Source organism: Orussus abietinus, unplaced genomic scaffold, assembly GCF_000612105.2.
Source record: "Orussus abietinus isolate OABI.00-Male unplaced genomic scaffold, Oabi_2.0 scaffold276, whole genome shotgun sequence".
NCBI classification, from domain to species: domain Eukaryota; kingdom Metazoa; phylum Arthropoda; class Insecta; order Hymenoptera; family Orussidae; genus Orussus; species Orussus abietinus.
This window is the reverse complement of record NW_019394419.1, coordinates 15,841-42,106: the sequence shown is the minus strand read 5'-3', so window position 1 is coordinate 42,106 and position 26,266 is coordinate 15,841. Positions and strand designations below refer to the sequence as shown.

Sequence of the window (26,266 nt, the reverse complement as noted above, 5' to 3'; positions counted from 1 at the left end):
ACCACCCTGTGTCTGAGAGTTGTACAAATGTCGGTTCGTACTCATTATCAGGTGAAATCAAAATTGACAGTAAAACCTCCTTTTACGCAGCTGAGAGAATCACTTATCAGGATTATTTAATATTAACTTCAAAATATCGCTTAAACTATTCAAAAAATGTTTCGCATAAACATTTACAGTCGCAAATATCTTCATAGAATAACGGTTAAAATAAATGTCAGTTTAAATTTTTAGGCAAAATTTCTAGAAGACTTTGATATTCGATATCTATTTAATTAATGTAGCTCTTATAGGTCTTTGGTAGAGTTTATCCACCTTCGCTTTGCTTAAATTAATAATTTGAGGTTAGCCTATATTAAATATCACCTAGCACAGAAAAAAATTAATGAAACTATTGTGGCATTGTCTACGAAACATTGCCAAAGTTTTCTTCGTTTTTATTTCAAACCGTATTTGGGTCATTTAAAATTATGATTCAGGGGTATCTCATTAATCATTTCCTACCATTTCCTTGTTGAAATATTCGAATTCACAGTTTTTTGGATCCTGCAATATGTAACCATCTCAAGTTTGAGTTATCGTTGCGAAAAGTAAAGAAAAACTCAAAGTTCAAGAGAGGTCGCACTGCATCCTTGTAAACCACGTGCTATGGAGTTGTAAATGCTTTGCGCGATTGAAGATATAACTTAACGATTTCTTAAACACACAGCTTAGTTAAGTTTATGGCTACAAAGTGGCTTGTATATTTTCCCTGTTAAGCTGCATATTCATTTAATGAGCATAAGCTGCATGTAACATTTAAAATCATTTGAATACCGTTACTTTAAGACACAGTAATAACCTGAAAATAAATTAATATTGTTAAAGGAAGACACTAAGCTAATGGGGTAACAGAATCAAAATATAAAAGTGCCACGCATCCAGATGACTTAAAACACCATAAAGAAATCAACTCACAAATTGCCAGAGAGAATGTCAACGTTTTTATAAAGATATTACTTTTCTTTTAAATACCCTGCTCGCCAAGAAAAATCGTAACACCTAAAAATAAAGATTGTGCAAATAAAAGACAAACATACATTGTTTACGATAATGTGAAGAGATAAAGGTTCAGTTTTTATTCAACAAAGACTTGTAACTACCAAAATACAAAGCTGGGGTCATTGTCTGCTTTTATTACGCTCCACAATTTATATGATTATGAGATATGCACAGCTTCAATTTTTAGGTATTGCAAGTTTCTTTAGACGAGAAATGTATTTTCACTTTATTGTAAATTTCATGTAACTGAATTACACCACTAGGCAGATCTTTAAAAACGAATATGGAACGTTTAAAATGTGAAACAGAGTAACTCGTAGCTACCGCTTTTGTTCAAGGGTATGTCGCATAGGTACCGGCAAAGTACAAACGGTACAAAGAACTTCTGTGAAAAGGAGCTGAAGTCTCTCTTATACAGTAATCCTCATAATATCCCAGAAGAGCATTATCTTGAAAAGTAATGAGCCGGCACCTCTCGGCAGTGAAATACCTTGCAGAAAACAAGTGGCGCAAATACCACTTGGGATTACCTAGTTCATAAAATCATTTACAAAAACTGTACAAATCTACGAATCACTTAAAAATAAATACGTTGTAATAAATTCAAAATTATAGACGGTACATTCAATTCATAGTCTTTGTGACGTTTTCATACAATAAATACAGATTTATTCACCAGACGAATTAGAAATCGAAACTTGTATGTTAGGGGAGAAACATACCGCTTTTCCAATTTTTATGACACTTAATATTCATAAAATGATAAAAGCATACGAAACGTTAGATTTTTCGGGTAATAAGTGCATAAATTAGAACATAGAAATGTGCAAACCCTTTTTGCAATAGAGATATCAATATCATACAGTATCGACCAGAAATACCTCACTTCCTCTTTTCTCTAATAGACTCCGAAAGCGTTAATTATTTACCACTTTTATCTCTCGTCAAATCATATTTATAATGTCATTGTGATTTAATGAAATACGGTAAATAATAATAATAATATCAGAACTTTCCTAAACCTCAATACATAAATGAAGATATGAAAAATACCCACAAATACCAGATAGCCAATTATTTTCACGCGCAGTTACTGCGCGTAATTAGTTTATGGCTTAAATCGAATTATTTCACATTTCTGATTTTGTGTACATTATTGTTACTTTTATCAGAAAGTATGTAATATCAATGGTAAACTATACGTACATTTATTATATACAGAAAACAAAATGTTTTGTAACACAGTTCAATTAAATTACCGATTACTTCGATTATTTTAATTAAATGCATTTTATACTCAATTTACAAAAATGACTGTTGAATCGTTATTATCGGATCTCTTGCCAATCGATGCTGCAGTCATATGACTGCACTTGTGCAGTCCGAAATGAAACAATAGATCGAGAAGAAAGCAAATGATGTTGTGTGTACTTGATAATCGATCTGGCAAAAAGAATGGGTGTGCTCGAATATGATTACTCGAATGTGAGTTTCTATCCCATTGTGAAATCATCGGGAGAAGGGAGAATCAATGAAATGCCGTTGTTAGAATATAAGTCCCAGTGATCTGTATCAACGTGTTCTCCGACATGTTCGAATATAAGTACTTTTACCATATTTTTTATTATGCACATCTGACCAAAACATTCGCAACACCTAGAAACAAAAATCGTGTAAATCAGAAACTGACATGTATTGATTAGAGTCACGTAAAGAAATAATGGTTGAATTTTGGTTTAAAAAATATTTGTAATTACCGTGATACATGGTTATTGCCTTCTTTCATTATGCTGGACAATATGCGTGGTTATCAAGTATGCATAATTTTCATTTTTAGATGCAGTTTTTTTTCGGCAAGCAGAGTATATGCCTCGAAATTATTTCGAAAATATTCTTGATCTAATAAATATAATTTGGATGTTAATAGTTAGAGTATGGGCAGCAGAGTGATAAACAGTACATGTTGGATGAAACCTGCTACACTATACTCTCTACCGTTGCGGTGTCGTTACTCTTAGAGACATGTATAAGTAATGGCCAAACTTCTACGAGATCCAGGCGTTAGTTAACAAATTTCCAACGAGCATTAAATGGGAAGTTCTGCATTGTTGGCAAAATAAAGCAGAGCAAATTTATTAAGTGTATCTATACTCATCATTCTACATATTTCTTTGACAATACAAGCTAAAGATCTTTACATATAAAGTACTTCCCCCATATTGAATTGTATTTGACAAACTTTTTTTTACTCTGAAAGTAACTTTTTTGGCGTTCGACGTCATTTCTCCGAGTGAATTATGAAACAAACCAGGTATAACATATTTAGAATTGAATTATTAATAACACTAAGTAATTGACTTATGTAATTCTAACATTTTTTTTCCTATTTTTACCTCACCTTAATCTGAAACCACAATTCGCTTCTCGGGGATAAAAATGTAAATTGTTATTGCAATGATATTTGTCGCGTGTACATTCATTCGGTAGCACAATATACACGGATGTAATATACGATGAAAATTCCTAATGCTCTAAAATTACGGTAATAATTATTGCTTTCGCGGACGACGGGGGCAATCAAGCAGCCCTCTTACCGACGTCGTACTGAGGTTTCAAGTGCTAAACCGACTGAGGGTTGATTTAGTCCTCCTAGCAACCCCGACGGTTTGCATACTGGGGCAACTTACCAATTTGCGGTGCAATTTGTCCTTAACTTGATTACTCACTCTTCGTCGTCATAATTTCCACATCTAATTTAAATAGCTCGTGCCCTGCACGTATCTGTCTGAATTTAATAAGCTGGGGCATTACAAGTATTGCTTTACAGTACCAGTATAACTTCATCTATTTTCGCAACACCAAAGAACTAAATTTTAACACTAGATTTACGGAACCCGTCAATTTGACAGATTTCGGATTTTACGAACAAAATTACAGAAATTATAACAATTCTTTTCTAGTCATTTTTAATGATACAAACATACAGCCAAACTAAATTTATAAATTAGCGGTGTATAATTCAGTTGTTTCTAGATTAAATAAATATATTTTTTTTTAAAGAAAATGCGGGTTTTCATTCGCCCGTCAATTTAACGGGTCACCGTAGAAATAAATATACAAGAAATTTCCGTTAACCTAGTATTAAGGGGCTCTGATACTGACCATATCGGTCATTTCGATACCTATTACCGTTTAGACTATTTCTTTATGCATTCAGGATAATTAACAATTTTTTATGCCCAATTAAAGTTTTCGCAATAAACAACGACCTTTTTCAAAAATTAGGTGACCTAACACTAAGCCATTAAACTCTTTATCTAATGAATAATGAAATATATATCATGTACAATTAAAAATCAAATAACCAAACGTGTGACACTATTTTGACGACAATGTCTGTAATGTTCGGCTAAATAGTTACAGCATTTATTACAAACAATAATACATGTCTATAAAATTCAGGTAGAAATTTATAAAGCTTATAGGCAGCGATGTGCAAGTATATATGATGATAAACATCTCGTTAAGGATGCAATACTAGTACATAAAACCGCAATTAAAATTAAAGAGATTCGTGTTGATAACCATAATTGCACTTATTCCGCGATATATTTTCATGGTGTAATGCTTTCGCCAGTGAATCAGTTTATTTCAACACACCTCATTCTTGCTCTTCCTTCTGCATTTATTTTAATTTTGAAGGTTTTTTTTAAATTTTGGAAATTCTAAATATTAATTAGTACAATTGTAAATAAAATAGCACACCATTCCTTGTTTCCCTTTGTACTTCAGCCCTTAACGACGTAATCATTTATGACATTTATGCCCAAGTATTTCCATTAAACTTTTATCGGACAATCTATTTTGATACCTCTATAACAAAATTCCTGCACAATTAAGTATTCATAAAAATCGGCTCCGAGACACAGCTCATTATTCGGTATGCAATATTATATAGAATTATATAATTAGTAAATTGAATGTAAGTCAACATACAAACATTTCGCAAAAATTAGCTATATCCCAAATTTTGAAATTCGATTAATTGACTCATCCTAAAGACTGAGCGATGCGTTGAGATTTCACGTGGTTCTAATAGCTCTTTCAATTTCTACAGTTTCAGAAAATCAACAGGCTATTCAATACATAATCTTCAATTGCACCAAAATTACAAAATTTGATTCTGCTAAAATATTGCTTTCTGCTTAAATCTTACATCTCTCTTCTTCTCGATACCATTATGACATCATCACCGACGTTTTATTTATTTCAATAGATTAAAGAGACGACAACAACGATGAAATGTCTTTTGATAGCTTCGTTCACCGAATCATTTAGCGACTTCTACTCGTGTCTTCAGCCATAATCGGTAGAACACTGATAATTTCCACTGCCTTTATCCATGGTACCTTTACCTTCCTTTTGGGGACACCATACAGAGCTGACAAATGTTTGCACATAAGTCACGTTATACCGATAACCGACATTCACATCTCCCTTAACTTTGCAGTCGATATCCGAAGATCTTTTATAAAGCGTTAAGGGCGGCCCTTCCTCCCCTGGAGGCGGAAATATCAACATTTTCTTTTTGTTGCTTCCATGAAACTTTTTCCTTCCGGTAACAATTTCCGTTTTTCTAGAAGAACCTTGCGCCGCTTTTAAGGGCTTAAAAGATTTGGAATGCTCTTTGAATTTCGGATCGATTCCAGAATGACACATATCCCCACATTGGCAACAGTTGCAATTAGGGATCGTTAATGAAGTAGAGGATCTCGAACGACGAATCGGTTCCCTGCTTTTCAGAGCTTTTACCTTTTTACAAAAACTCTCCAATATTCTCACAGGGTCCCCTCTTGGATTGCTTCTTTCTGGTCCTAAAAAAGTCGGATGATTGAAATCCCTTTGCGAACATCTCCCTTTTCTGTTTGAATAAAGACTCGTTCCCATGACACCTGTTTGTGTTGATCCTACATTGGTCGAAGTGAGATGGCGATTTACACAATAATTTGGGGCAGGTTTTTCGGAAATACAAGGATATTCACTTAAAGCGCTTAAAGAACCAGATGTCACGTTATCTTTATCGGCACTTTTCCTTTCTTCTGGTTTTTCTTCAGTTGAACGTTTTTTACTAAACTCTTGGGAAGCTTTCTGAGTCGGCTTATCAGGCACGGTAGATGCTTTTTGCGTGCTTTTGTACGTAAAAGTCTGCCTACTGTTTGCAATGTCTGGAAAACCTTTACCTCTTGTTTTCCACTCGTAAGGTTGTCGCGAATCAAGCCTATCATCCCCCAATCTATTACACGTGCAAGGCAATAATTTTGTGACTTCGTCATCGGTATCTCCATCGCATAAACATTTAACCCTATTTCTTTCCATACTACGAATTTCTCGATTTACTAAATCCGTGATGCTCGTTGACACACTACAGGCACAAAGTCTATTGCTGTTTGCAATCTTCCCTTTATTCTCCAGATTCGTGCGATAAAGATTATTCTCGGAGGGATTTCGAAATTCTTTGGGCTGTTCCGCTGATAACTTATTCGAAGGACTTCGTCTTCTCAAATTCTGGTCCATATACAGCTTGCGATTTTGACTCGTCAAATCTCTTTGCGTGGTCGACTGATCAGGCCTTTCTGCATTAGTATAATTCTTTGGAACAGTGTTAGTGCCTAGACACTCACAGCAAGAGCACATTTCCTTACTATTCATTTCATCGGCATTTTTCAAAATTGACTTTTGGTTACCCGAAGTTTTTTCATTTGAAAAAGAAGAGTACTGGCGATTATAAACATTAATATTTTGTGGATATCGACATTGTCGAGGGCTCTCTAGAACGTCAGGGTGTACGTTTCGACAGCAACAACGCATTTGTTCTCTATTCCTTGTAATGTACAACCCTTTCGGCAAGGTATCTCCATTTCTAAGATCTTTCCTAATTTCAGGTACCCTATTCACCCTTCTGAATCTCGTTTCGTTCAGTTGTGGCCTTCTGTCGTATGATTCGTCAGCCACGAAAGCATCCTGCATTATTTTCGGAAATGTTCTTTGATTGGTCACGTTCTTATCCGGACATCTCAATCCCCATGGAGGAGTCCTTGGAACTCTATCAATAAAAGGTTTTGAATTTCGGTTTCCACATACGCACGGTGCAACCATTTTTCTCTTTCGACCTTTCAGAGTGCTTCCAAGAACCGTAGGAGGCTTCAACACCCGAACTGGAGCATTTCGCTGTAACTTCATTCTTCCACTGCTGCCCATCATCGTTTGCAATGGCTCGCAAATCCGACAACCGCAGTTCCTCGCCTGTCTTCTGCACTTAACCGGTGCAGGTCTCCTAGGGTTCCTTTTAAAATCATTTTCTTCCAAATATTTCCTTTCCCAAAACGACGTGGTTGACGCAGTTCCAGGAGAACGTTCCCATTCGGTGCTTTCGATGGTAGAGCAAGATCTTCTAGCTCCAACATTATTTGGCCGCCTGTAAATTCCTTCATTCACGTCCTTTCTTAAAACGTTTGTTCTACCTCCAGGAATCTGACAACTTGCTGGAACCCTTCCTATATCGTTTGACCCGAGTCTTGACATTAATCTATAGTCTTCATCCGTCAAACTCATCGATTCTGGATATCGCTGCAAAAGACACGCTGGATAACTCTGCCCGAATGCCCTGACGAATCTTCTACAGCAACATGCACTTTTATTGCTCCTCGGAGGTGGTTTATTGCTCGGGACGAAGGTCCTAGCAGGGTCCAAGGATCGCTGACGTTGAACGGAATTATTTATAAAATCCATATCAGTTGATAAGTAATCCTGTTGACGCGGTTGGCAGTTGCAACGGCTCAGGGTTGTTTTAGATTTCCTTGAAGATTCGGGTTTCTTCAACTTCCGAGGAAGTGTGTAGTATGGAGTTATTCTTTTGTGGCATGGCTTTTTACACTTTCCTACCTTAACGTTGAAATTCGAGCGATCTGTGAAAGGACATCTATTTTGGAAGAACCTGCCGCCCCGTAACCTCGAAACACTTTTGGGGGATGTAAATGTAGATGAAACGGGGTCGTTATCTCTTGTCACTTCATCCCCGAAGTCTTCTTCGGAGCTACTCCTCTGCAGTGGAAGTACTCGTTTGGATTTCTCCAGAAATTCAAAATCGTGCTCGCTCATTATACTTTGAATGGCTTTCGTCACTTTTCCCTTATCATTAATATTTTCCGATTGAGTGTCGTCGTTTCCGCATTTTTTATCCTCCGATTTCTTTTGCGATGAGAAATTGATGTCGCGGAGGAATAACTCGTTGTCTTCTTCTCGCATCGACATGGTCAAGGAAATTTTAATACAGCACAAGCATTTTAATAGAGATCTTTTCGAGGTTTAACCTCGTCATTTGCGTATCGTTGCGAAATTTAATCAGTGACATCATGACTGTAATATGTCGGAACTGAAGTTCTACCGGTTATAATTATTTTTAACACTTTGCATTTACAGTAATCTATTAAATTTCTCTATTAAAGCTCTGTTCGAAAAATGCACATGACGATATCTAAGTACTCAAAGAACGTGCCGATGACATATGCGTAAACTACAAACTTCTCGATACGAGATTTTATTACATGACGTTTCGGACAAACGCTAAATTCACGCCGTGAATATCTGCATGATCCCAATATGCTAAATTCACGTTAAACCAAGCAGTATCAAACAATACAACAATCACGTAGAAACAAGTAGGATACGACAATTAGTTCTATAAGTGCTTCATATCAGAAATCTCTGTAGAGTTTCGCACCAAATTACTAATACATGTCATGAACCGAGTATTTCGGCAGGAACTTCGATACCGGCTCAGGTGTATGTATTCATGTCTCACACATCAGAATTTATAACGATCTCACATCTGAGATAATTAAAAAGTATCGTAAATTGTAATCCCCGTAATTTTTCAAATTCTTTAGTGTTTCTTTCTATACGCTGCGATGTTTTAAACATTTTCATATCTCTTTCATTCCAAATGAATCCTCGCTTATGTCATGTCAAAAAGTCATCTTCGTGTAGAATGTCGCAACTGAGTACCAGGTAGGTGCAGAAATAATTGCTGCTTTTAAGTATCGACCGCGTATAAAAACCGCAATTATTTTTGCACCAACCTGATAGATATATCAAATTCACGGTACATTACAAAACTAGACCGTTCTAAATAATAAATGAATTAAACTATTTTATCTGTTTTATTCACGATACCTTAAGAATATGCCCAATGAATGAATAATGAAACAAATTTGAAATATAATTCAGTTAGCCTAACACCCTGTAAATCAACATGGTTCCAGAAACAGGAGCACCATTATGCATAATCATTTCAATTGTATCAGACGTGTCACCTTAAATTTTCAGCTTTAGTAAGCGTTAAATTTATCCGATAAAATATTACTTATGCTTTGTTGCCCCTGCACGTTAACGAGTTACTACATGAACGTAATCACTCAATTACACTACCTTTACCGTCGTACTTTCAACGTATCTTGACATTAAAAACGAAATATAATTCATGTTTAACATACAATATATACTTTTTATGTTTTCATTTTTTTTCCCGAGTTTATTTTATACCCTTATTCCTCATTTTTTTTTTTTTCGTACCGAGACTAATAGCTGCACTTTTACTCAGAAGTATTAAATTGCAGTCAAGCAAGAAATTCTGCCAGATATGCAAAGATTCTTTCAAAACTCCAATAACTTAAGGTAACTCCATTGTTTAGTGGGGAGTTGTTGCACATACATGATCTAAAAATATGCAAAGCTTGGGATAAAGTGCTCACTCGCGCGACAATAATAAGTTCGATATTTTTAATCAAGTTTAAGTATTCCCATTTTTTATCACCGCAATTCTCAGAAGCACTGTGAAGAATACTGTAGCGTGATGTGCAAATGTGCGATGCACGTGAAGTGCGTGACTCTACGAAGTTTGGTGCGTGTGCGATCAAATCAGTACGAATGTTGCACGGCACTAGTGCAATGAGGCACATGCTTAGTATCGATCCTCTTTCTGCATCGACCAACTCTCACGAGACTGTGCTGTTAAATATTCCCTCACAAACCGTGAAATTATAATTTCTTATGCGCCTTAACAGTAGCTGCCTGTAATTACATCAGCATGAATCTAAGGTTACCTCAAAGAAAAATTACCTCTATACATCATTTACAATGGACCGAAAATCCGAACTTATGATAAAACTTTTGAATAAACAAAAGTAAAGGTGTACGTAGTTGAACAATTTATCAATAGGATTCAACTCTTGTCGCATAAAATTGTCAGTAAGAATAAATAAACAGCTCATTAAAAGGAAACATTGGTATTTTCATGATNACGATAAATGCAATTATAAATATAGCTTGAACTAACAATGGCCAGTAGACGCACAGGATATTACGCCAGTCATGAAGACTCTTTTGGAGATCCTAAATCGAATATATTTAAGCCGCATTTGAAAGATCATAGATTTTTACATGCATTGATATAATAATATGAATTTCTTTTTAACGCATGTATTTACGACATAAATATGTTGTAAACACATATGCGCTGACTCTGCTATTTTTCTTTAATGCATTATAAGTTGAGCTTCAATCACCGAGTAAAGTATGCAACTGACGTCATAACTAATTTAAACATAGCTTTGATGTGGAACGAAACTCTAGAAAATGGTATTAAAGTGGTTTTCGAAAAGCATTCCAGCCATGTTACATTAATGCTTCGAAAATTGTTGTATCTTTTATATATACTTATCAATTTCATACACGTAATAGTACCGAGAATACTTAATTCTTAGTAAAAAAATCAGAAATAATCTTGACATCAATTTATGCTATTTAAAAATTACATTTTATTTATTATAATTGGTTGAAAGAAAAGACTAAATGAATGCAAACTCTTAAGGATTTAATGTCGTCTACTGTAACAATATCTCTACAGCCATTTTTATTATTTTTACATGAGCACAGTAACGTGGAAAATTAATCTATCGGTAACCATCGACTATAAAGTAAATGTCAACGCATCGATGATCATTTACCTTGACCAGTAACAAAAAATGTGTAAAAATACAAAAATAAATTATTTAAAAAATACTGCAAAGCATGTCACGTTAGTAGCGTATAACATAAATACATTTTTCAAAATTAATACATTTAAACTCGCTCCTTCTCACCTCCAATTATCGTTCAGTAATCAAAATCCGGCAGAAAAAAACATTAATCGTCGTATCTTTGTACTTAGCTACGTCAGTATTGCCAAAAAAAGAAAGACATTCAAATCATGTCTCATTCAAAGACCTCTTGGTAAGATGTCCTTAAATTCATTTCTTTTTTACACATATTCTCCTTCCCGACTACCGCATAAAACCAGAATTGAAAAACCTCTAAATGGAAAATATCTAAACCCAGATCAACCACTCCACTTGACGTACATTAAATAAAAAAAACACGTATACAACCATTCGCTCTAGAAACTTAACGAAGCGTCTTTCAAATCATACATCACCATAAATCATTTACCTTTCATACAGTTTAGTTAATATTCGCACTTTATTAGTGAAAAAACGGAGGTGGTCTCTGAGAGCCCGTGCCTGTGGTCATAATACTAACATAGCATATTAAGAGTTAATTAATTTATTATTTCTATCATTGAAGAGTATTAAAAAGCAGTTTCATGGCAGCATGTACCTAGTCGAAGATGTATCTTCCATAAATGCGGGAAACAATTGAAGAAAATATCTGACGATTATTAATTCTGGCTAATCCATTCACTTACAAGATATTGCTCGTTAGTGAGCAGAAGTTTACGAGACGTAAATTATAGCTGGATGAATACAATTTATTAAATTGCTACATTTCACGGGAACAGAGAGAGATGGGTTTAATGACTACTACGAGCGTGGGGGTTCTTTTGGTGTACGTTTCCTCTTAAGAAAGCTCGCTTTTCTCAGGGGCCTCACCTGCAAGCTCTTCCAAGCGAAGCACGACCTATAACCGCAGGCGACCCGACTGGAAAGGGAACGAAACTTGAAGCATCTTCAATTAGTCACCTTTACCCTCGTAATTTGCCGTGAATTAGCATCTTAGTCACTCTCGTTAAACTGCTGCACAACGCGACCAAAATGTCACTCGCATAGCTACGTCAACTCGCTCCTAATTACTCAACGTTATTTCTTTGTCGAACTAGAAATCGTAATTTTACTACAGGAATGATAACACAAATTTTGAAGTAGCTTCAGGGAGAGAAGGAGCTTTAAGGAGAGTAAAATGCTGTTTTTTCACTCGACTCGTATCGGCTTCAATCTAATTAGTTGAATTAATTAACATGATATTTTCTTCTGCGAATTCAAAATAGGAGTCTTATTACAAGAATGATAACACAAGAGTCTAAAATGTTCTTTTTCTCTCTATTTATCTCCGCTTTAATTGAAGCGGTTGAATGTCTACCCTAAGGCTTACTCTGGTATGGTTACTCGATCACAATTTGACTAATAATTTATTAATGTCGATACGATTTTCAACCATTAATTCCCATCTGAGATATTACAAAAACTCGTGATAAAGGTTGAAAGGTTTACTGAAAATTTACCTATTTCCTATTGTCAATAACGGGGGAAATGAATTTAATAATATATTGTGCACTAATGAACGTGATATAGGGTCATTTTCAGTGTTTGCAGGTTACGTGTATATTACACTTCACAATCGGAGTGAATAAACGAAACATCGGTGTAGAAGGCCACATCCTATACTTCAAAAAGTTGGCACATGTGTCATTAAATCGATTTATCGTCATAAAATTACATTGCTCGGCCTGTAAAATACGACCACAAATTGCGAATATCAAGTGATAACCAGGAGTACCAGAGGACAACATAAATCCATAAAAGTCCCATAAACGAGGCATCGCTATCTGTTGCATGTCGTGTCATGTATATACATGAAATGGACTAAAATCGATTCCTGCACAATCTAGTCTCACATTTTATGTATTCAAAATGACTTGGAATATTAAAAACACGTTTAAAAAATTGTTTTCTTTTCGTTTCTACCATTCTTATATATCTATATATAAATAATTTTCTTTTAAATTTCCTCCTAAATATTATAAGTCCTTTGACGTAATTTAATTATTTAATGCAAATAAATTGTTGAATACCTCTCCGGCCCTGCAGCTTTAACTGTCTCGGCATTTTCTGCATACATAAAAGGTGTATTCCATAATATACCGTGAGACTCGTATGCAGCTGAGGCTTCGTCGTTATACACTTGACGTATCCATGGACATATGACAACGATAAATGCAATTATAAATATAGCTTGAACTAACAATGGCCAGTAGACGCACAGGATATTACGCCAGTCATGAAGACTCTTTTGGAGATCCTAAATCGATAATTTACTCGTGAATCATTTTATCATAATTATTCTGACAAAAGTAGTTTGTTCAGCAACGTTACTGACTTCATAACACTGTCGGTCTAATATCAGTAGACCTTCCTTACAATCCAGCTTCAACGTTTTACTTTCAACTTTCTCTGGTTTTGCAATAATATCGGCTGCATCGTCTGGCCTCTCATATCTGGAAGAAACGTTTGAAAATTCACTTCTTTTAATACATTGTATGAAAAAGATAAGGATAAATTGGATTAATAATATTTGAAACGTGTAAGAATAAGAATAAGAAAACGGATGGAAGTAGCATTCGTCTACTGTACTATATTGTTTTGAACTGTCCTTCTAGACAAAAAATCACATGTGAAAACATAAATCATATAAATAAGAAACTAACCATATATTGCTTAAAAACTGCAACATCTAAAAATGAAAATGGTTTATATCTAATGATAACATATATTGTTTAGCTGCATGAAAGTGGACTATGACCGTATCTTAATAATTACAAGCACTTTTAAACCAAAATTAAATTGCTGTCTTTAAAAAAGCTCAATTGGATAGAAAATTATGGCGGTAAACTTATTCACATATGAAGTATTCAACATAACAGACTAAATGATTTCTCTCATTTTTATGGTTGGACTTATTCTAATTTTACCTTTTCTTAGAAAACAGAGTGAATAGGATTACAACGCTTTTATTTAAATGAAATTCTTTTCGGAGCTGGTGAATAATCGTTAAGCTCTATTGCATCAAGTTAAAAATAGATTGAACGTTTCATGTCTATCCTCGCGTGTCACTGGATGAAAATAATCGGATGGCAGATGATAATGTCTAGAATTATTCAAGTGGTAGCATTCGCGAACTCAATTACACCTATTGAAACTCATTCTCACCCTCGATCACTCGACAACCAATTTGCTTCGATAACTACACGTACGTCAATCCGAATCGACCGTAATTGTAAAGTGTGTAATTGTAAAGTGTACAAAAAATTGTTCATTTGCATTATACTGCATTAGTTTCATGCAAGAGTTACCGACAATTTAATTATTAAATATCGATTTTTAATACTTTTAATTAAACCACAAAGGTAATAAAGAGAAACCAGTGTCTACAACATTCCCCTAATGATTAGATTCGATTGTAGAGGATTATTTTACGTTAAGATTACTAATATATTATTTTTTAATAAATAAGCAATAAGTAATAAATAAATAAAGCATTTATATATTTTGACTTTGAACATTTACCTGTAATCCATACAATTATGTTCATTTTGCTGGGTTACCTTAGAAAAAACCATGAACAACCCAAACAATTTGCATATCCTGAATGATCGAAAAATGTAGACGAGACTACGGTTACATAACGCCGGAATATTTTGGCTAGCAAGACATTTCTGGAAATGGAGGCCGTCACCTGAGCATCATTATAACAGACAATTGCTGATCGAATATTATAACTCGATTTTCTCAATTGGTTTATAACGCTAAATTCACGCCGAACGCTGAAAAGTCAACATTTTTAGGAACAGTAAAAATATTATACATTTATAGAATTCTGTATAATTGCAATACTCCCGCAACATCTTATATCACTGTCCTGTGCAACGTGAAACTTCTGTCATATTTCTGTCAATTTCCATTCCCAAGATTTTCAATATCAGAAGTACAAACACGAGGTTTTTTGATTAATATAGTTTAATATCCGAGCTATACTTACCCATCCGATTAAAATGTTAAACGGTATGAGGTACGGTAATTAGCAACGACATTAAAATTACTTATCATTTGTTTCTTCACATAAAGTTCTAGTTAAACGCATGAAAATTAATTCGTATTTAATTAAAAGCAACGACGGTAAAGTTTAACGCATAGATTTAGCGTAAAAAGTGCTGTTAAGAACCCGATACATTTATTTTCCCCCTTTCATTCCGTAGATCTTGAAATAATGATTCATACTGCACTTTCTTTCTCCAGAGAAACCTACTTCCAAGGGCGACGGATAATTAGATTCTTTCTTGAAGTCTTGAAATTGCATTGCCTCTTTTCGCTCTCTTCGTTTTACATCTCGCCATTTCCATAGCTTGTAGTCTCGTCTTTCAAGAACTAAGCGCGGCTACTGATTTAAGCGTTTATCTTTTATGATTGCAGTAGTATGAACTCTTCTACGTTGAGTCAAACTAATTAAATGTATTTAAAAAGATAAAACAGGGATGAAACTCACCTATCTAAGAGCATGACTACCTTTTAGAATGATTAAACTAATTTATTGCAAGGCTCAAAATGACAAAATAATGTAATTAGAGATATGACTTCCAGTACATACCACATTTTTGTATAAAATTAACATATGCATCTATATTATTATTAATATCTGATACTGGTCATTATATGCGGACATTAACTCAATATTTGACTGAACTGAAGAACTTTGGAGAGACAAAAAATGTGAACTTAATGTAATAGAAGTAATAGCAGGTTACGTGAACGAAACGGTGATAAGTTAGCAAGGGAAAAAGGAAGGCAACAACCGTAAGAAATGATGAAGAATAAAAGATAGTGAGTGAAAATATGGATGAATAGTATAAGATGAACTGTATCTAAACCAACTTCATTTCTTGGTCAAGACGTCCGAAATAAATAAGACAAGCATTGTATGAACACAAAATTTAAGAATTTGCTCATGATGTGACATTGTTGAATACATTTCTCCCCATAAATTCAAATATTCACCTTTTAGCAACTGCAAATAGGCCCAGAAAAAATTATTCAATTGACAGCCATTCTCAAAATCTGACGCTCCCCGAATAAGTAGAAAATGTATAAGAACATATTCAGTCTTTCCTTATACACGTTTTGAGTAAAAGTGAGATATTTCCACCAAAGCATTCGTATAAAGATTTTCATTGATAAGTATTTGCAATCCAAGTGTGGAAAAAATATACAACACACCTCCCTATATGTTTGCCCCTTATCTGGGTGGTCTTCCTCGAAGACGCTACTCTCTTCAACCCCTTTCATTTCTTCAGCCTCCCTCTCCTACTCTCACCCTCGCTATCCCACTCTCTCTTTCTCTATCTCGACCTCCGACAATTTTTTGAAGTATTTATCGACCCTGCTCACGCCAAAGTTACTCCCTCAAGCGTGAGAAACCTTTTTATCCAACCCATGTATAGAACTAGCGAGTACGAGGAAACACGACATTATCGAATGTCGATGATCATTTCTGGACGATGTCGTAACAGGCTGATAGCGAGACCCTCTTCGTCGTTTAAGTCGGTTAAACCCTAGTGTTAAATATTGCATTAATACTTCCAATTCGTAAAATCATCGATAACAACTTACACAAGTGTCATCGAAGAAAACCCGAGAACTGCCCACTTTTAGAAATTATAACGTTTTATTTACTGCTGTTGATAGCGAAATATGTTTGGAACATTATTAACCACTACGGCATGCCTGAAATTGAATTACAATTTTACATTCAGCAGTTTTATTGTTTCGAACAAAAACGGATGCTAACACTGGTAATCGAGTAAACATTCCCTGCCTTCTATGGAATACTGAATGGCTTGTACTTATTTTACTTCTTTCACCAACCATATTACAGAAAATGAATTATAGTAGTGAGAAAATTGTGATAAAACCAAATTTATTGTTAGTAGTAACGAACAGCTCATTTATACAGAAAAGGGAAATATGCACGTGCATGTGCATATGCACTCTTATGCAGTAGTTTTCATAATAACTCTGCAAAAGTTCAACGGGTGCACAGACAGATTTTCAAATTTCAGGCTTTTTTATAACAATGTGTGTAGATATTTTTTTAATACGTGCATGTGCATATGCACTCTTACTGCAGTAGTTTTCATAGTAACGCTGCAAAAGTTCAACGGGTGCACAGAGACAGATTTTCAAATTTCAGGCTTCCTTATAACAATGTGTGTAGATATTTTTTTAATAAATCAACAGTCTAGAAAAGCCAGAATATTTAATAAAAGTGGAAGTGACGGACGAGCAATTCATAGTCCTGAATTAAGGAAGGGGATCCTAGAAGGCGTCGCTTAAGACCCTGAAAGAAGGAAAAGAATTCCTGCAGTAGAGGGAGGCAATACCTCGTACAGAGAGGGTGTGCGGCTTCCTAGACATATTTGAAAATCTTTTTTTCTTATTTTTAGGCACAGAACCTCCCCACAATAGTTTTACCACACAATCGAACAGCATGCTTGTATAATTTTATGATATGCCAAATATTACTTTAGTGAAATATGTACGTATGACTCTTTATAAATGATATTTTGTTACCCGATACATATTTTTACGGAATACTAACATATACTCGTACTAAACTGTACTACAGACTACTGAAAGACTATGAGGCTATATATTTAAATATTACGTTCATAAAGAATAATTATACACATTTTTAAGAAAGTAATATGCTCTGACATTATAATGTCACTTTCCTGTATAACCTGAAATTATAATATTAATCTATATGTAGTCCCCTAAATTTAATGCACAACGTAAACGAACAAGATGTCATAATCAAGCTCTACAGTAAATCTGGTACCAAAAGCTCATTTAACAACTTGTACCACGTTTCATTTGCAAGCTTTCGCCCCAGGTATCTTTCTACCAAACGTTTTTCCAGGAAAAGCGCAAGAAAATACTAGTCCAAAAATTCTGTAAAATAAAATAGCATTTTAACAAAACGTATATAAACTTACTATAAACATTTTTTCGTAAGAAAGATTTAAAATCATAGAGCCCAAATGTAAATTATCAAATATTCGTCAAGATCTCGATTCAAACATATGGCTCGAGATTTATCGCGATATCCTTACCCGGAGTTGGAAACATTACATTTTACAGAATCTATTTATTAAATGACTGTTTAACACTGACATGATTAATAGGAGAAGCGGTAAACTCTCCTCTTGCAAAGCCGTAAAGCTGTGAAGGAAGTAAACTCCGTATTATGATCATGTCGGGTAAACAGAGCGAACAAATTCATTGAAAAAGCGCCGAGGGTTTGCCGGTGAGAAAGGGATAAAAGTCGATAAGAGGGGTTGAGGAATGACGAACCAGGGGCTCGAGAGTTAGGGACGCCATCCCTCTTCGCGCACCCACGACCAGCTCGTTCGTGTAATCTGTCGGCACATCGCTCTTTAGTACAGATTTCATCGTTTTTTGTACCCAGCGTCGAGATGTACATCATGAAATAAATTTTATACATGTGTCCAGACACGACCTGCAGCAAAGTCCCAGAGTATCAAACGCATTTTCACTCAGAACTTTCACTTTTAATGTTTTTAAGGTGATACGAAAGTGGGGAGTCTGAGGAGTCACGTTCATGAAACTTTTCTCCGGACTGAGTGTACTTACTTGTTTGAAATGTTATGTGAATATGGAGGCCTTAAGGAATACCCTGACATGCACGAAATTTCACTGTTTACTAAAAATTAAAGAATTTTTTACGAAGAAATTAAAAAAAAATGAAATTTCATGAGTATCTGGACCTTCCTAGAGTCTCCATATTCCATGATGAAATTTGAAATGATTCAATACATCCAGGTCGAAAAAAACATTCATGAACAAGACCCTTTAGACGCCACTTTCATAACACCTTAAGGCGCCGAAAAGTTTAATCGACATCGATAAAATAAAATTTATCTATTCCTTTTTCAACGTTAACGCCATTTTTCATACTCGAGTGATAACGTGAACTGGCGCACCACGTTACCGACATTTATATTTATGTTGAGGTCTGTTACTCCCTACATTGAGAATTATACAGAATTAAATACTCCATATGTCATTTCAGTAGAATGATTATAAAGAGATCTAAGTCAAAATCAAGAAATTGTTTTATTACAACTACATTTTTACTCTGAAAGCACTTACAGAATATGTATTGCTCACAAGATATCCAAAAATTTCGTTACAAACAATCATCAAACTTTTCTCGATATTTCCCACGCGACTCCGTAAAGCATAATTGAAAATGCACGAGTGTAGATTTCGGTATTAGATACGGTATTCGGTACTGCATATTATTCTCCACTGCAGTAAAGTTGTTTAATTGCGGGATTTTACAAATTAAAAGAAGGCTTAGGTGTATACTGAGGGATCAGTTTTTAAACGAGCGAAGCAGTTTCCTCCTTGCAACTTTCCTTTAAAAAGTATTACGCCCTGCTTCAGAGATGAATATACATAGGAAAATATACGTTACAGTTTATGCATTACATAAGCCTTTTTAAACCTTTTTTTTTAAAAACATAGTAGCTTTATTTATATGCTATTGCGAATCTTTTAATGGGAACGTAGTTTGCGATGAAGTGGACTGTAATGAGTCATTTTGAACTGTAATAACCTTTCCATTCTCTAATGGAAATTATATTTTAATAGGTTTCTAAAAGTACCACTATATCATTCATTGCTATACATTTTTAATACTATAGGTGTATATATGATATCCTGCCTCCTTATAACTTTCATATTGCTTTTTCTAATATTTTCCTTTATTTATTATACTGTATTCCTTTAATTATTATACTGTGAATAATAGTAACACTACAAATAACGTTGATACGTATTCCATAATTGTTTTGTATTTTTTGTATTTAACATAATAATATGAGACAATGATCCTATCTCGGTAATTACATACAATTTTAAGCCAAGATTGATTCAGTATTTCTTTACGTTATCGTTATCGATATATGTTGATCTGTGATTTTCACAATTTTTTTCTTTAAATGTGTGATTTTAAGACACGATTAAGGACACGTGATGATATACATATACACATATATGTATATGGTATACTATCACGTTGAAAATATCGCTTTCATTGCTGAAACGACGAATGTAACAGTTATATCGATGGGATCCCGAACGAGTTATCGAAAAGTGCGATTAAATTCAACAAGAGCGAAATCTATTGCTTTCAGCAGAACAATGATTCCAACACACAGATCCGAGAAACTAGAAAAATATCTTTTATATGACGCTTTCAACGCACTGACTCCTCCATAGTTATCAGATATTAATCTTATAAAAAGTAAGTGACACGTAAAGTGACTTGCAATTTGATATTTCATTCCTTTTGAATTTTACAGCCATTTTCCTACCGTAATTTCAAAATTAAGTAATGTTTGTATATTCTAATTGAAAAATACCAGATTTTTTCAATTCAGAGTTCGGTAGGAAAAAAATTATCCACGGTCGATCAATAAAGCATGGAAGATTGCGAAAATGAAACCTCACTTTGTGCTTAAAAGCTTTTGCGATGATTATACTAATTTCCGGTATTTCTCTAGGAAATTGGTAGCAAACACCACGCAGACTGCGAAAAGGTAGATGGAAATGGTTCTATCATGCGAGAAAAACGAGGAAAGAATTATTAATTTGTGGAACGGAAACCGCAATTTTCCCAAGACGAACAAATGTTTACGTTTGAAAATTAAGATTTTAATTAGTGGAACGAAAAGGGTTTCTAGAAATGTTTACAAGAGCTCAACGTACCGAATGTTACAATCCAAAGTAATAGCATAACTTGAAAATTATGAATTTTCAAAAGTTCAATTGAACATTACTATTACCTACAACGCGTCAACAAATGTAGTTCCGAAAATAGCGAAAACGCGTAATCATTTTCGTTTTTTTTTACGAGTCCACTTTTGAAATAAACCCTGCATTTAAACGTCGCTTCCTCTCTAATCTACTGCTTTGTAAGCTGAGCTATGATGCAAAAACGAGCAGAAGATAACAGCTATTCAGGACACGTTTTTATCTGATCCTCTCCACCCTATTATAACACGGTTTCTCGATCACATAGACGATTACAGTACAGCTACTTATTGTCGCTTTGAATAATTTGTAGTTTTTTTTTTTTTCCGTAAGTTGAACGAGAAGAAAAGTATCGATTTATACATTTATCTAGGCTAAAGAGGCTTCAATACCTCCTTCGGCTGCCTTAAAACATTCTATTTTTGAATACTAAAAAGTAACGAAAACCTGTTACCTTAATATCATAAACGTAATATCGCTAATAAATGCATGCACTGCACCTTTGTTAATAAGAGCTCATTATAATCTGCCTAGAATTGCCAATGCAGGGTAATAGTTTGAAATTCCTAATACAGTATTAATTATAACGTTTATCATAATGCTTTTTTCCTGTTTTCGTTTAATAATAAAGTGTACACTTGTTTATCACTGTCAAAACTAGCTGATAACGAACGAAAAATTGTAACTTGTTCGATGAGAATGAAGTATGTATGATTGTACACATGATTTTAAAATTCACTTTTCAATATCCATACGACAGCATCAGAACACGGCGAACAGAATTTTTCGGCCAATTATTTTTGTTTCTCATAATCGTAAACTTTTCATAATATTGTATTAGGTTGAGGAATATTATAATAATATTGAGGATAAAAATAAGTTCCCGTCGTTGTTAACGTAACGTAACGTAATTAAAACGGCGGGAACTTATTCCTCAATATAATAGAATTACTTCTTTCTCACTATCTTGCATTTTATTCATCAGATGATTTTAACTGAAATTTCAAAGCTAGAACTCAAAAAAGACTAACGCTCTTTCAAAGCACTCATAACTTCATTAGTCATATGGAATATCGATAATCACTTGACCTTTTCAATATTTCTCCTTCCATTACTAGAGAACAAAAAATACTACTTCACGAGTTACTTTTTATTCAATTAGCACCAGACACCGAGGAAGTTTATAAAAGTTACTAGTATCATCTCAATTTGCGAGGATCTTCACTTCACATTACCAATTTAAATCCTGATCACATTCCAACATGAGAGACTAGATGAAAATAAAATCCAAATCCCTATTTGTGCGATTTTCCATGTATCTATCTTTTTTTCGCTGGAGAGTAGTATCACATTTGATGTATGTAACAAAACTTATAAATAAATTAAGTTTCACGTAAAACGCCGTTCACTATAGAACAATAAAATATTATATGTAGCCAACTATTGAAAACTATAAAACTTGAGAGTAGGAAATACGTTTAGTAAAAAAGCAGCTGATATATTGAATTAATCAGAGCAACTAATGCACTGAAAATCCAATAACAGCGTTTATACAGTGATAATCTCATTTAGCATTGCTGGCATGCACTTTGCAACAGATTTGTGGATCTATGTAGTTTACCAAATGTGCCAATATGATGTATGCACTGAATAGAACGTCACGTACAAACGGAGCACTTAATGATTCAATGCGGTTCAAATGTTCGAGTGACTAGAGTAATCCTTCCTCTTACTGTCACACTATTCCTGGACATCTTACAAGCCCTGCACCGCATACTAAGTTGCGTAAACTTAAGTGTACCAAAGTGACCTAACTCGGCCTAACGAAGTCCCGGCGCATACCCATGAGAAATTAGTTTATCGCCATTATCACGAACAATTACATACACGAGAGGATAACGCAAGTTTAGTTTAGGTCAATTATTCGAAAGCGGGAAAATAATACCAAGAAAAGTTACTAGATTTTTCATAACTCCCAATAAATTTCAAGAATAAATTTTATCAATCAAAGGTCCGAAATCAATTGTTTCCGCATTAAATGTGCGGGTCAATTTTTAGATACAAATCAGTGGTTCTTAACATTTTCGAAGTGACGGAACATTTTTTGATTATTTTATATAAGAAGAAAATTTTCGGAACATCAAAATCACTGAAGTCATGAAACTAACAAGAAAAGTATGCAGAAAATATGTACGCAAGTATGTGTTTAATCAGTAAATACATGCAACAAGTTGTACGGAACACTGGGTAAGAACCAACTGTATAGATTATGGAGTAATTGTGTATTCCTACGATATTGATGTATCCGTTAAATATCAAAATTAAGGGAAAAAAGGTTGTTAATTCGAGACGTTGAATAATGATTGTAGGGTGTCAATGTGAAAACATTTAACCGCCCCTGTGTGAATCGGATTATATCACAGCATAAATGCGCGTGTTTCGGATTCTATCGGTCATTTATCGTTTTACTTCAATAGGTTTTTCCATTCACGTTGCAGTTATCGCAAACGACGTGATATACGAACGGTTCACTATCAGACACTCGTATGACAGTTAACAACAATGTAAAACATCAGTTTCACGTTGAAGCTAAAAATGTCCAGGGACGTTTAAATCAACCTTTTATATCACTGGTATTGACAAACATTCCATATCATAAGCTTTCGGTGAAGGCAAAAATGCTATTGTCTTATTTTTTAAGCTAAATAAATTCGATAACAGGCAAATTTATATGCTAACGTAGGTGTACATTCCGATTTCTTTTAGGAATATTTATATATAAATAAATAAATTAAAAAGGTAGGTCGAAGAAATATATTATCAGGGTTACGTTCCTTATCACAGAACGTAATTATGTAATTTCTGAGGAATTCAAATCTCTATAATCTTCATCAGAGATGTAATCGAAGTTGGAAACCATGTAATAAGTTCCATCCGTGAAGTTACAGCACACAAAGTTGCAGATTACTGCACTTTACTACCTCCCAATGTTCTCTGAGGGTGCTGGTAAACGATGGTTTGATGTTCGGTTTTTTATGGTCACATTTTTTCTCAAAGATGAACACACATAAGAACACATCCTACGTGTGTTTCCGATTATCGTAATCTTGCGATGAATATCGTGTAGGTTTTCTAATGGTCTTGGAAAATGTTCAAGCAATACGTGTTTAATCTCTATATGTACTGTAAAAATCTTGAAACAAGATTTTACGACATTTAGTCGATACGTTAGAAAATGTTTGTTATTCTGTAATGATATTACAAAAATGGAATAGTCCTGTGTTTCATGAATTGATAGAAGTTATTAGAACAAACCAAAGAGTTTATTCGCAACTGAGAGGCATGCATGTCGTCGTTTAAAATTATATTAACAACGAATCAAATTACAGGTGTGCCTTTTTGTACTTCAGGTACGAAATATGTAAAATTCACAACGAATTTATCATTACAGACGATTGAGAAAGAATTAAATCGTAATACTGCACCTTACGGTATTACCATGGGATGTTTTTATTCGGTATTGAAATTGTTTCCTGGTGAATGCACCGAATGCAAGTTAATCAACAACTCCGTTCGAAAAGTAATAACGGCCATATGAATGTTTTTGCCCTTGAATGAAGCTATTCCTTTGCTTTTGGTGTGTAAAATAATGCCAATAAACAGACTGTTATTTATAAAGTGAGCATTCGTACCGTATTCGCATTAAATGAGGATATACGTTCGGAGACAAAATAAGCCACCCAAAAAATATATATAAGTATTTATCAGTATATGAATGCAATCTTATGAAGATAGCGATTAGTAAAGAGAACCAATAGAAGAGCTATTCTTTCCCTCTCACTTTTTCTTAAATGCGCTTTTCGTCATGTTGCGCAGCGCAACAATTTCATGGAGAAAGCAAGAGAAGAAGTGTGAAAACAGCTCCTTTGTTTCCTCTTTCAGTTTTGCCGTCTTCATAGTCAGGTCAGGGTGTGGGGTACATATATCCTTGGTACATGATCAGTCCTCAAGGGATGACAAGGGATGGTGGTTGAACGATTCAGGAAAAACTTGGGTCGTTCTCGAAACGAGTCGAACGTACCTTCCCGGCAGTAACTTCGTTGCCGATCAGTCCTCGCAGATTGATAAGGTTTCCCTATCTCTCGTGAACCAATAACCATTGGACTAAAGAAAGAAGAAAAGAAGTGAGAATCGTTTCATCTTGAATAAGCGAACCGGATAAAATCTCCACAATCTCTGAGTTCAAATCACTTTACTGTACTTATTCCGAATCAACCCGGAAATTAACGCGTTAAACGCAACACCAATCTAATGTAATCGATAATTAACTTTCCATTTAGGTGGCGTTGTTCCCATGGACACAACGTCAAGAATTCCATATAAATAAAATTATGCCACTTGAATGGGAAGTACAACAAAATTAACTTTACGTTTAACGTGGTACGAAACACGTCATTTACAAATCTCGGATCTCAGATTTAATTTTCTTTTTAAAAAAGTCACCCCGGATAGTCTCGTTAATCAAGATGCCACAATTAACCACATATTATATCAGAATCCTGACACGATTGTAAATGAAAATACGATGGAGTTCTAAAAATGAATTAAATTTGGTTTTATAATTGTGCCGATTAATGTTTTATTTCCGATAATAATCACGTAAACAGATATGTGACTGCGCTATACTTTTATGTAGATTATTGTTTACTTAGTTTTATCTCACCTTTTATATCCTTAATTGACATTATGAAAAATACCATTACAACGGACACTTCCGTTTCCATTTATAGTTTTTAAATATTTATTAGGTACTGTCTATTGTCTTGTATAATTTTTCGATTAGATATTGTCCTCGCAGTCATTTCATTTATTTTCAAAGTTCCCCAGACGACGTAATAAGGGATACCGAAGGTCTCTCTGACGCCATTTTCAGGAAGAGCCACGTCAAAATTTCAGTAGAAGCGTAATTTTGCTGGAACATAAAAGTAAATGATGTGTACTTTCTCTTATTCGCATCTTGTCCCTTGCTCGTTACACTTAAATAATAAACGAAGGGAAAACCTAACATAAACTCACCATGGGACCCAAGTAATTTCGACTGGCATACGAAATGAACTATTACCTTAATCACTTATACTTTTATCTTATCTTTCCACGTGTCAGTCTTTTTACTTAACATACCAACATCATGAAGTATCTGCGTAAAACGTAAGAAAAATGTT

At 34.5% G+C, this 26,266-nt stretch overlaps 2 protein-coding genes across 3 annotated transcripts in view; one reads left to right on the top strand and one right to left on the bottom strand.

The window, feature by feature from the left end:
• Positions 1-26,266, top strand: part of LOC105703153 (tachykinins) — a 102,847-nt gene that overhangs the window by 65,980 nt on the left and 10,601 nt on the right. The window lies entirely within an intron of this gene.
• Positions 11,924-14,775, bottom strand: LOC105703154. The gene is made up of 4 exons (XM_012431309.1): positions 14,718-14,775; positions 13,531-13,648; positions 13,226-13,452; positions 11,924-12,075 (listed from the first exon to the last, which is right to left on the bottom strand). The coding sequence occupies exons 1-4, from the start codon at positions 14,768-14,770 to the stop codon at positions 11,958-11,960; spliced, it is 516 nt and encodes a 171-aa protein (XP_012286732.1). The 5' UTR covers positions 14,771-14,775; the 3' UTR covers positions 11,924-11,957.

Bases quoted from the DNA above. Each gene is read 5' to 3' on its own strand.
- LOC105703154 (XM_012431309.1), bottom strand. From the start codon at position 14,770: ATGGTTTTTTCTAAGGTAACCCAGCAAAATGAACATAATTGTATGGAT. The intron at 13,453-13,530 runs GTCAGTAACGTT...TTATCGATTTAG, and splicing joins TAGACCGACAGTGTTATGAA to GATCTCCAAAAGAGTCTTCA. The intron at 12,076-13,225 runs GTATTCAACAAT...TTCCCTTTCCAG, and splicing joins AAAGCTGCAGGGCCGGAGAG to TCGGGTCGCCTGCGGTTATA.